Here is a 12741-nt window from a genome sequence, read left to right as displayed (position 1 = left end):
CGGGACTCATCTCCGTCGGGACCGGCGGTGGAGGCGGCGGAGGCGGCAGCGGCGTCGCGGTGATGGGGGAGCTGAGGGCGTCGGGCTCCGGGTCCGTCGTGCTCCCCGCGGGGATGATTAACCCGTCGGTGCCGATCCGCAATATCCGGATGAAATTCGCCGTCCTCATCGGACTCATCCAGGTCGGGGAGGTCAGCAACCGGGACATCGTGGAGACGGTGCTGAACCTGGTAAGCGGCCGGGCACCCCGCCCCGCTGACGCCCCGGCGGGCAGGGGGGTCCCCGGGCACCGGCCCGAGCAGCCCACCCCCCTCCCGCGGCTGCTCCCCGCTCGCCCCCCGCCCCTCTGCCACCCGAAAGGGACCTTCATTTTCCCAGCCCCTGTGTCCCTCCTACACGCACGGCCCTTCTCCGACCATCTTCCCTTCCCAAACTCCTCCCGGTCCCCTCTCTCCTGGCCGGTGCCACGACCCGCTCTTCTCCTCGCCCCGTCTGTGACAGAAGCCCCCTCAGCGCTCCCTAAACTCCAGGCAGGACCCTACCCAGAACAGACAGGCCGCTCTGCCCCTTCCCACCGCCTCCCCCCGGCCGGCTCCTGCAGGAGTGGAGTGTGTGCAATTCACAATGTAAAAAAAAGGAAAAATAAGGAGATTAAATAATTTTGCAGTTTTCGGGTTCTGGATGCTGCCCTATAGCCTGGTGCCTTCCTCACTGGAAAGAGAGTGGTGTGAACGTAGCGTCTGTTTTTAATTGAAAAAGATTAAAAAAAAAAAAGCAGCCCGAGCTGGTATCTTTTCTTAGTGGCTGAAACATGTGAAGGGTTTAACCCTGTTAGCTCAGAGCTAGTTGAGTATTTAATGTAGAGGAAGTGGGGAGGAGGGAGATTTTTGCAAGGATTTAGTACACTTTAATATCTGTAATAAAGAGTTAGTTGTATTGCAGCATTGTGTTGGGTTGCTCATGTCTTAATAATCTGCCATGCTTTCCAAAACACATTCTTGTCTGCAAAGTAAGTGCTGTTGCTAATTTTGTTTAAGGTCTGTGTGTTGCAAAACACTATTGTGCACTGGTAAACAGCTTGAAATGAGGAGAGGATGCTAAAATGTAGCTCCTTAGTCATCTGCTTACTTCATGGAGTGAAAGAGTTACTGCAGGACTGTATGACTTAATGTTTTTGCGCTACCTACACCAAAGCCTGAGGAACCTACAGAAGCCAAACGAGTGGATCTAAAAATGAATCACTTTCAATTATGTGCAATTTGGTGCTGCTCCTGCATGCAAGATTTGCTGCAGCAAAGCTTTTGAAGCAGTTCAGTCAATGAAATATCCTCAATTTTTGCATGTAAAATATGATAGAAAAATGACTGCTCAAAACTGAATGGCAATTAATTGGAACTGCCTTTGTTTCAAATGAGTTTAATGCTTCTAACCTACACTCATTTTAAACAAAGTCATGTAAAGAATGTATTTTGTTTCAAGCACTTTAAAAGGATGTGTTCTTCTGTTTGATGGTTATTTGCATTTGACCTAGCAGACTGAATGGAGAAGCTGCAGCATGCAGGGAAAGACATGGTTTGGTCAGATCATTTTAATATTTATGGCTTATCTGAACACACAGGGTTAAAGCCCTGATAGTTTTGTGAATGTGTCAAAGCAGTAATCTAGTATATTTCTCACTCCTCCCCAGAAGCTTTTTCACACTGAAACGTGATTTGTAAATATTTTTTTTTTGTACAAGTGTGGTAGAAGTCATCATAACTTTATTGGATTATTACCCATTCCTTTAAAAGTACAGTCAAAATAAGGGAAAGGCATGCAGTTACCTTATTAACCGGCTTTATATGGATCATGACAGATTCAAAAATGTTTAGTCCTTTTGTGGTTTTCTTTCTTCTTTCGTTCTTTTTACTGATATTTAAGCTTATTTTAATTCTGGCTGTTAATGCATCAGCAACTGAACTAACATTGGATTGTCTTTGGTGGGGGGAGATTAGGATGTGTTTTTGGTATTTGTGTGGAGGACATGCAGTGCATATTACAGTGCTTGCATATCAGATCCACCTGCTAATTGGTTCCTATTGCTGAAAACTATGTTTATATTTTGAAATAAATGCAGGAGTGTTTAACAGTGCTCTCAGCATTAGGAGATGTGTATGAATGTGAAACTGATTGGGAGTCTGCTGCAGTAGCGATGCATTCTGGATCAGTCATTACTTAACAGATGGACTCTAATATACAATAGTCAGTATTCCCACAGCAGAGAGAGGTTATATTGTGTCTGCTAATCTTTTTCTTCTCTGGGCAGTGAATGTCTCAAACTTATGCTTGTATATTTGAAAGTTAATTTACTTGCATGTAAAACAAACAGTGAATATGGCAGATACAAAGTAAAGCTGGTGGCATATCCCTAAACTACTAAACGTTATCTGATTCTGTATTAAGGGTTTTAACAGTAACTTTAAATAAAATGCAGTTTTGTATTTTAGAAGCATTCTTTGGAGGGGTGGGTGTGAGTGGAGAGAACTTGATTTAGTTTTTGATTATTTTTTTCCTTCATTCTTTACCTGTACTATTTCTGAATGACTTTTGATGCAGGTGTGATAATGAATGGACAGTTCTTAAGGAGCTGATGTCAGGTGATACATTAAGTCTCTGAGAGAATTATAACTTATACTGTACCATATTGGGTATCTATAAGCCATTTAGTAATAGCTCTTTAGTATCGGAATTCTGCATAGCTGAGACTTCTTTCAGTATTGGAGAGAATCAGAAGTTAAAGATTGAGATACTTTTAAAAATTTTCTCATCTGAGATCACTGCTCTCTTCTCTGTAAAGCTTAAACAAGTCTATTCGTTCTTCCAGCATCTGCATGGAAGCAGCAGCAGCAAATGTCTGAGACAAAACTTTGGTTTGACTTGCCCTTGTCGTGGAGATGGCTACTCTTCTTTCCTGTTAAGTTTTCCTCTTAGGGTTTCTCTTAGACAGTTTTTCCCTTTAAATGTTTGTTTTGATGGCCCCACACTGTGGTCTCTATTGCTGCATTTCAGACTTGCATCATGTGGTGTCTTCTGATGTTGATGGATACAATAAATCACTGTATCTGTGAGGTGATGAAGTGCTTTTCATGCAGTGCTGAAAATCTCTTTCCGTGTCTAATACGTTGTTGGATTTTCAGCTTTGCCAAATTGTAACAGTTCGCTTTCAGCTCAGGCAGTATTTTGTTCTTTGGGCATGCCTATGCTGTTTATGGGATTAGCTGTTTCTCTTGATGCTTTTCTTTTTCTTAGTGACACTTCTTTTCCTCTGAACTTACTGCGTGTTCAAAGTTCTGTTATACTGGTGAATGCGTTCAATGGAGTATCGCTCAGTAGAATTTCTAGTATTGCTTGTGTTATTTTTCATTGTTTGACACTAGTGGAAGACATAATAGAGGGTTCAGTCATTTATATGCCAACACCTATAAACTACTTAAAGTTGTCCTTAAAAAAAATACCTGCTAACGTTAACAGTATGAAGGTCAGAAGATGTTAAAAGCTTACGAGCTGAAGGCTTTTCTAGAATGATTTTTACCAAATATTGTATTCTTTCTACATTTCTGGAAGTAGAAGGGAAATCCTCATCATACCTCACATACTCTTCTGTGACGGTGCTTATTTTGATTTTGGTCCATGAATGTAATAGGAATTCCCGGGTTCAGCAGGCTCTCCCTGAGATGTGTGTTCACTGACCCTTGTGTACTGCAAAGCACCAAACTGGAAAAGGCTTTCCTTGCAAACAACATAATCTTCTAATTGCTCTTAGTGATTTCTCTTTGGGGATATTTTGACACCAGTTCTGTGCTTCTGTTGATGAGGAGGCCTTTCCCCTTTGTACAGCCCTATTAATTTTCTTAGAGTACTGTCAAGGATGTTGTTATTGCTATGATAGATGTGCTTGTTGTTATTCTCCATGATTCCTTTGCTTCTTGATACCCTTTTGTACTTACGATATGTGTTAGACTGATGTCTCAAATAAAGTTCTTCACCATGTGCTCCAGCAAATATGATATTAAAGTGGAAGTGGGTCAGTTTGTCCACCTGTATTCTTCTAGTTCCAATGTATTTTTGTTTCACATATTTTCTAGTGTAAAATTTCCACATGTGGCTTTAATTAGATTTTCTATTATATTTCTTGAATGCCATTCCTTTCTTTTTTGTGTCTCGTTTCCTTAATTATCTGCTTTTCCAGTATTTTAATGCTGTTGGGAATTTTTCCTTCAGTGTTTATTTTGAACTGTCTCTTGTATGGCCAGCTTTCATCAAACATGACTCTGTGAACTGCATTGTTTCTTAGCATTTAGAAGGCTTTCTCTGTTCCAGTTTGAATTTCATAGAGTTTTTTATTTTGAGTTTTGTAGTGCTGATTCTATGGTAGTGCGAAATAAGAAAGGTGAACAGGAAGCAGACTGATACTAAAAAATTGTGACTGGTGCTGACACATGCTGCTCGTTTTGCCTGTGCGTCTTGAACAGATGATGTGATGCAGATTTGAACGGATTTCAATCTGATACAGGTGTAGCTGACCAAGGTTCTCCTTGTGCAATCTGGAAAGCTTTTATATATGTTTTGTCAGGCTAGAGTGCACTTATAAGAAGTAGGTCAAACACCAGGCATAGTTCAAAAAGTCTCTTGCTGTTCTTGTTGACTACAGCCCACGCTTCTGCCTAGTTCTTCTTATTTTCTTGGCTGTTCCATCCTACTTGTGTGTTAGTCAGCCATCACTGAGGTAAGCTGTTTTTTAGTGCTCTGTCACGTTGTGTGCTTGTAGGAGTGGCATTTGCAACTTCAGAGCAAATGGGTTGGATTATGTGAGAGATGCTTCTCACCCTACAGGCTTTCCATGGTAGTGGTCATAAGGAAAAATGTAAAGGGAGGCACATATAAGAAAACTCTTTTCCTTTGGTGCTTCTTCAAACATTGGCCTAGGGTCATCTTAATCTGAGGTTGCTTTTGGTACTTGAGTTCTCTGAATCCATTTGCACTTTTGGTTGCTACAACATCCTGTGGCACAGTTCTGCTCTTGTGTGGGGTGGAAGAATCACTTTTGTTCATTGAATGATGATGTACTCTGAGAAAACGTGGGCCTCGTGAGCTGTAGCCTTCATCATGAGACTTCTGTTTTTCTTGTGGAACTAGCTTTGCAGGCTTGAGAATCTTACTCCATTCTCTTGGCAGAAGGCTTCCAATTTTTATAGATAATTGTTGATAGTATTATGAAAAAAAGTGAAGTTTGAGGGAGTTTTGAAGTGGTTTCAATATTTTTTGATATTTTGTGTGTGTGTGTTTTGTTTTAGGTAATACTTAACTGGAGATGGCAGTCCTTGTTCCAAGTTACTGTCTGCCCCACTAGTCTCTTTTTATCCTTCTCATGTTATCTCCATACTAAACTATGTCTGGACATTACTGTAGAAGCTACCAGAGCTATATGAAAAGAGCAGTATCCAGCGTGAGAGTTCATGATAGCATTCCATGGGCAGCTACTGAAGAGTACTGTAGCTGTTGTCATTGTCTAATACTTTCATGGAAAACTTGGTTTTGGTTACAGAAGATCTTTGAATGACTGAATGTTCACTTAATTTCTTTTAGTATATATGATCTAATCTTTGACAGTAGGTGTTTATGGGTGGGAAGTTTTTTCAGTCCTTGTATCAGTCATGAAGTACTAGTGATATCTCAGCAGGTGGCTTGGAATCTGCTGTGGTTTTGGTATGATGGATTGATACATTTCTATAGGTGATAACTTTTTAAAGTCTGTCATGGTGAGCACATCACTGAGTATTCCTTACTACTTAACTCTGAACAGCTATTTTCTTCTTAACTTTACATCTTACTTGTCTTTTCAGGATTCAGTTCATGGATTGTAAGGGAGGTGAATACCGAAAGGCTTTTTTTATTATTTTTGTCACACAAAAGTAATAAATTCCTGAAACTTGTGTTAATAAAACACCTCAAATTTTGACCTTTACCCCTACTCTCACCTGAGACCCCTTTGCATCAAGCAAAGGGTTAGCACCTTTCTCTATCAAGATGCTATTTTTACAAAATTGTGACCTGATTTCCCGTTTAAACCACATGTTTAACAAGACCAAGCATTTAACTGTGTGCTCAGTTATACACTAATCTTTCTGTCTCCTCCATGTTTTCCCCCACTGTCCCCCTCCTGGCCCTGTGGTTTTCTGATGAGTAATCAAAGGGGTAGAAGTCAAGGGGCATGGCTCATTACATTCATGATGTTGATGTCTAGGAGGCTGTGGTGCAGGTTGTTTTTCTTTCGTGTTAGTGCTTTTCAGTGTCTCCACTCATACTTTTCAAATATATGAATCTCTGTCTATATTATGTCCTTAAAAAAACCTCCACCAAAACCTGACACCCAAAAACTGCATTACCATCTCTGTGAATTCCTACTGAAGTGTTTGTTCCTCTTTCATGCCATATTCAATTTAGTCAAAGTGGAATGAAATCTGTGATTTGGTTAGTACCAAAACTGAGACTTCTATATCATGATAAATACTGTACACAGTATTAACACAGCTGTGTTAACTTAATAACCTATCCAAGCTATTTTAAATCTCATAATCTTACCCGTTCACTACTTCATACTGCACTTTTTTGGTTTTGTGTTTTAGCCTGCCTTGATAAATCTGCCATTTCAAATCAACTTATATTGCTCTCCTGTTACTACAGCATTTTGTAGTATTTTACACAGAACAGCATAGTTGTGGCTACCTTATTAGTTGATATCTTGCATGTGCCTGGTGGCCAAAGGGTCAGTGTAGTAGTGTGTGTTTATGTTGATGAAGTTCCATTTGTTTTGCGATGGAATTTGAGCCCTAACTACCATTGATATTTTTGGAAATATCCCATTGTGGAGTTTTATTAATTCTTGGGTAGACAGAACCCTTAAGCTTTCTTTAAATCTGAATCAAATTTAGAACTTTCTTTTCTAATCAGAGGCAGCAGATCTTTTGAAACATCAGTTTTGAATTTGATGATCTACCTCGCACTTCTGTCTTGCAAGGGTTTGGCTTGGATGTACAGTACAATGTTCAGTATATGATATTCAGCATAAAGATAATGAACAATAAAAACAAGGGAAAAAATGATTATTTGTGAAGAGCCACATATTGCTTTCTTAATGATAGAAATACCTGTTTCAACTATAGGATTATGATGGATTTCAGCTATTTGAACTATAGTTTCATAACCTCCAGATTAGGAAGACTGTTAATGACATTCATCTCTAAGAGAAAGATTATCTGGTATTTCCAGTAGAGAAGCACTTCAACTTCCGATCAACGTACTGACTCTCTGCTAAAATTTGCTTTCTGATAACCTTTGTCATTTAGAATTTATTCTAGTTTTGAAGTACATAGGAAATAATAATTGTCAGTAAATAGGTAAGTCTAAGTAGTTTTGGTGTTACTGAGATTTATACCAGTGATGTCAATTCGTTTATATTAATGAAACCCTATAATGTGACTACCCTGCTTTAATTTAAAATTGGGTTGCATCAGTGAAATTGTTCCAACATAACAATTCACTGAAAGCTTGCATAAATGTGAATACTGCTTTTGCTATTCAAAGCTTACAAATGCCTGACTTCTATATTTGGAAAATGATGGTTTTTTCACTGCCCTTTTGTTTACAGTTGGAAGCATTTCTTAACTATGCAGAATAGGTATTAGGTTTTGGAATTAGCTAAAAATGAGATAGGGCAAGATATTTACTTGGAAAGGAAGTTGTTATTCATGTCATGCTTTTTGATATCTGATGGCTTTTTTAGTACTGGGACAGTGTAGACAGAAGGATGGAAATCATTCTCTGAGTAGAGCCTTATAAACTAACTCCATTATCAGCAATATGGCATTGTAATCAGTTTTATGTGATATCACTATTATTTTTTTTGCCTTTTAAGTCTTCATATTCTGTGATAAATATTCAATTGCATAAAACTCTTTTTTAATTTTTCTTGACTTTTACATAATTCAAGAGCCACTGCAACAGGGTTTTTTTTTCATTTTTTTCTCTTCTATTTTTTAAAAATAAAATGTTTTGCATATTTATAAACACAAATGCGAATTTGGAAACAGTGTGTCCTTTGATTCACAAAGGAGCCCGTACAAACCTATTGAAACAAAGCCTTTTTCCTGCTACAGAATTATAGAAAACAATAAGATGTACTTTCATTAAATATAGAGTAGTAAGCGTGAAATACACGTTCAAGCTAGTAATGAACTGGCTGAAGCCAAGTCCTGTCTTGGATTGCTCATGCCTGACTGATCAGAGTTTGCTCTTACTCTTCAGCAATACTTTGTGTAGTTCACCACATCCAAAAAATATTTCTTGATTTAATTGAGAGCTAAAAATCTTCCTATTTCACTTTTAGTGTTACGAACCTTCAATTGAAAAAAAAAAAAGAAAAAAGAAAATGATTACTTAAAAATCAGGGGAGCGTTCCTGCTCAAAGCTGAATTTGTGTTTTATAGCTAGCAGAATGGGAAAGTTCTCTGTCTCTTCCAGTAGGACGTATACATTAGAATGTAGCTACAGAATTTTGTCAGCTCCAATTGTGTAGCATCTCCAGAATGTGAGTAAATGTGAACTAGTATATCTGAGGCTGTTAGGCAGGGAGAATGAGCTTCCCAGTGGTTAGAAAATGGACTTGGGGATTCAGCATCTTTGCAGAAGGGCATTAACTGCAGCTGTTTAATTGCGGGAATTGGAATGTTGAGAGAATGGGGCAAGAGCTGTTGCCTGAAATGAGGGGGGGTTGAAAAAAGGCAATTTTGTGTAGGAAGAAAGCAGCTTCATCCCTTTTCAAATAGTAGTTTGTATCTTAATAAATGAAACTTACCAAGAGGCCTCTGAAATCTGCATTGTGGCTATGTTTAGTTACAGAAAGAGGTAAAGAACCTTACTTAGGGGTATGTTACGCTTTCATGGCTGTTGATTTATGCTGTTTTCTTTTGAGATTGAGAGCTCCAATCAAAGCCGTTATTTTAAACTCGGTGTTTACACATCCAATAGGATTGTTTCCCTCAACGTGTTCCTCTATGAAGAAGAAATTTGCTGACATAAAATTGTCAAAAAATTGGTATCAGCATCCCCTCTTTTCCTTCAGCTCCTCCAGTGCAATACACTATGTGGCAAGGTGTGTGTAAATTGTCAAAAAATTGGTATCAGCATCCCCTCTTTTCCTTCAGCTCCTCCAGTGCAATACACTATTTGTTTTGGCTAATGGCAAGGTGTGTGGTATTTGTGAGTTGTATGTGTGACTGATGGCTACTTGGATGTTAGTATTTATATGCTGAATAGCTGAAACTTAAAGAAACATTTGTGTAAGCCTGCATTTGACTGAATAAGGTCTTCCAAGCAAGACTCTGGAGTTGGGAGCTACTCCATTCTTCTAATTCTTTTCCCCTAAAGAGTGTTACGGAGCTTCTGTTCCGTGCTTTAGTCTCTGGGGTTCCAAACATCTTCTTTGCTGCTGCTTCTTTGTCTTCAGCTATGGCATGTATACTGCCAAATGACCTGCAGAAGTCTTCTGGTTTTTTGTTTGGTTTGTTTTATGCAACTTTTAAGTGATTTGAAAGACTGTCTCATCCATTCTGTTCCTTGTGGAAGTGTTGCAGCCTCCGTTGCATCTTTTGATATCCTATAGAACATCATGTGAATGCAGAAAGATTCAGAAGAGCCTGTTAGAGTTGCATCTGCTCTGCAAGGCTTAAGTAAATTGAGTCCATCTGAAAAGAAACTTCAACATACTGTGTTGGGCTTATATGCAACACACTGTTTTGTTGTGTTGGGTTTTTTTTCCCCCTCTGTTAATGACCATGCATCTCCCTTCTCCTCTTTGGCGCTAGCACTACAACATCCTCCTGAAATTTCATTGGCAGAGCACTTTCATAAACTAGCAGAATCACAGAAGTTTCAAAGAATTGTGGAACAGCTGGGGATGGAGGTCTCTAGGCAAAAAATCTGTGCTCAAAGCAGGGAACAACTAGAACAAGTTGTTCAAGGCCTTGTGTGGCTGGGTTTTGGGTATTTCTAAGGATGGACACTCCCACGTTGAGTGTTTAGTTAGGTGTAAGTGGAGTTTCCTGTGGCTGTTGCTACTTGTGCTGTCACTGGATACCCCTGAGAAGAGTCTGGCTCCCTCGTCTCTACTCCCTACTCCCCTACAAAGACACATACACATTTATAAGATCTCTTCAAACCTTCTCTTAAGGCTAAACAATCCCAGCTCTCTTCAGCCTGCCTTTGTGTGTCAGATGTTTCAATCCCTTAATCATTCGCACGTTTAGATCTTTATTCTCCTTGTACAGATAATAGTGCTCCCTTTCCAAAAAGTGGGAGGTGGAGTCTGGGAAGCCTTTTAATTATAGCAACCCTTTTCCTCATCTCACAGTATGAGCTCCAATCTCTACCACAAATAATCCAGTCAATATTGCTATGCCTCACCCAGCAAAGGACAATTTGCACCACATGCAGCCAAGAAAGAAAACAGACCTCTATAAGCTACAGCAGCGAGTGTTTGCTTTTCATCTGTTGTGCCTGCCTGTTAATAGATAGCCTTGGATGAAACACACAAACCTGAGAGTGTCTGTCTGTTCTGCAAATCACAGCTATGGTTGTAGGTAAGCTTTATTTCTTGGATTTCAGAAATATAAAATGTAGTTACATTTGATGCTCTGAAAAAGTATGAAGTTAATTTTAATGGCTTAATACTGAGTTAATGAAACTTTGTGGCTCTTAACATATACTATAAATACTACCTTCACCAAATTGGCATGAATTGAAATTAAACTAGATGAGCTATCAGTGTAGTCTTCAAGGTTGCATATGCTTGACATCAGAAGGAAAAAAAAAAAACACTAATACTCAGCATAAAGCCAAAGCTGTTGAAGATCTGTATTGAGTTTGTTGAAAAGAATAAATTCATGACTCTACATGTATCCTAATATTTATCAATAAAATGTTCAATAGGGCTGTGTGTATAACTGTATATAACTTAGAAACTGTAATACCTGAAGCAAAGAATGTGTAACAAAGTTTTTATTGTTCATGTTTCATGCAAAGAAAATAATTTTTTCGTTCAAAGTAACTTACAACTGCAACTATGTGCAGGCTTAGTCACTGAAAGGGAGTGAGTCTTCGACAGCTGATAAAGTACAGTACTTGACATTTTAAAGGTAGTGCTCACAGAACAGGAGTTGATACTGTCTTTAAAAAGGGACTGTTCTTCAATGAAGAAGTCAATAGTTATAGGTGTTTCCTAAAATCAAGAAGCAGGTTGTTCGTAGTTCTCACAGTCGTGATGGTTTCCCTTATTACCAGTATAAACAATTCTTACAACAAAGGAAAATTAATTATAGTAAAATAGCTTCTGTCTTTTTTTTGCCCTAATAAAAAGTTATTAAATTCCATTTAAGAACAAATTTGGATCTACTTGCTTTGTTGCATATCCTGGTTCAGCTAAAAAATAGTTTAAAAGTCTGTAATCCTTTTCTCACTTGAAGGAGTAGTTACTAAGCAAGCTTTCACTTCAGAAACCCAACAGCTCAAACTCATGCAAATACATGTAAAAAATGTATTAAGAGCCTTTGGTGTAACTATAAACAACAATCAAAAGAAAGGATGGGACAGGGGTAAGCAGAAGTTTTAACTGAATGAAGTTAAACCACATAAGCTGATATCTTTTAGACAGTTGAAGCTGATACTTTTAAGAACAGACTCCACTGGAGAAGTATAACACACAAATAAGCACAAAAAATTGGCAATTGTTTAGGTGAAGTTTAGCTATTAAGATTCCACTGAAAGGAAGCTGTTACACTTAAAAAAACCCTCCAACAGTATGAGTGGACAATCCTGAGTACAACAGGTTATCTTCTGTCAGTGGTGCAGTGTCTGCCTGGATTTACAGAGACCTTGAAATGACTGGTTATATGATGTTTTATTAATTTTTGAGGTGTCTGAGGGAATTACCACCATCTGTTAATATCAGAGTCTAAGCCCACATGTGGACTTCAAAATGCTTTAAGTGTTGAATTTTTTAAGTAAAAAATCTTCTTAAAAATTAATTAAAAGCAGTGAAAAGGTTTCAGAGTGTAAATAGAAAATACTGGTTTTGGTTGGGTCTTTTTTTTCTTTCCTATAGTCCACACTTAAACTCTTGGATCATTTGTCTCAGCTTTGGTTTGTGGTTTTAGCCTGTCCTCTGAAGTTAGAATGGCTGAAAATGCGTGTAATTGAGCTCTTCTCCTGCACTAGTTATGACATAACTGGCTTTTCAACTTTAAGTCAGTCAAGCTCTGTTTTAGCCAAAACTTCACCCTGAAAGAGAGCAGCACATATAATGTGTTTTCTTCTGACTGAGATCAATCCTAAAAATGTCTTGTACCAAAAACTGATATTATCCAGATGTGCAGAAAAAAACGTAAGAAGCTTGAAGTGTTGATATAATCTAAATCCTTTCTGGAGGTCAGAGGAATCTTAGGAGCACATTGTTTAAATTATTATTTCAAAATTCCTCTCTCATATGCTCTTTGTGGAGTTGCAGTAGATTTTAGGGCTTCCTCAGTAAGGAAGCTGGTGCCGGCCTGCTAACCTAGGAATTCAGTTTTTTCAGCTGTATCTGCAGTCATGTTATGTCTTTCTATATTACTGTCTCTTAAATTGTTGTGTTTTGCCCAGCCACTTATA

The 12741-nt window shown here is 38.5% G+C and overlaps 1 protein-coding gene across 9 annotated transcripts in view; it reads left to right on the top strand.

The window, feature by feature from the left end:
* Positions 1-6: 6 nt before the first annotated feature.
* The window catches only part of NBEA (neurobeachin), a 506029-nt gene continuing 493294 nt past the window's right edge, over positions 7-12741 (top strand). For all 9 annotated transcript variants that reach the window (XM_014965903.1, XM_014965897.1, XM_014965904.1 and 6 more), the window contains exon 1: positions 7-230. In XM_014965903.1, coding sequence (XP_014821389.1) covers positions 63-230 — 168 coding nt within the window. In that variant the 5' untranslated portion in view covers positions 7-62. The remainder of the gene's footprint in view (positions 231-12741) is intronic.

The sequence above is a fragment of the Calidris pugnax genome, unplaced genomic scaffold, assembly GCF_001431845.1.
Source record: "Calidris pugnax isolate Ruff unplaced genomic scaffold, ASM143184v1 scaffold20, whole genome shotgun sequence".
Taxonomy (NCBI): domain Eukaryota; kingdom Metazoa; phylum Chordata; class Aves; order Charadriiformes; family Scolopacidae; genus Calidris; species Calidris pugnax.
This window is presented reverse-complemented; position numbering and strand designations above follow the sequence as displayed.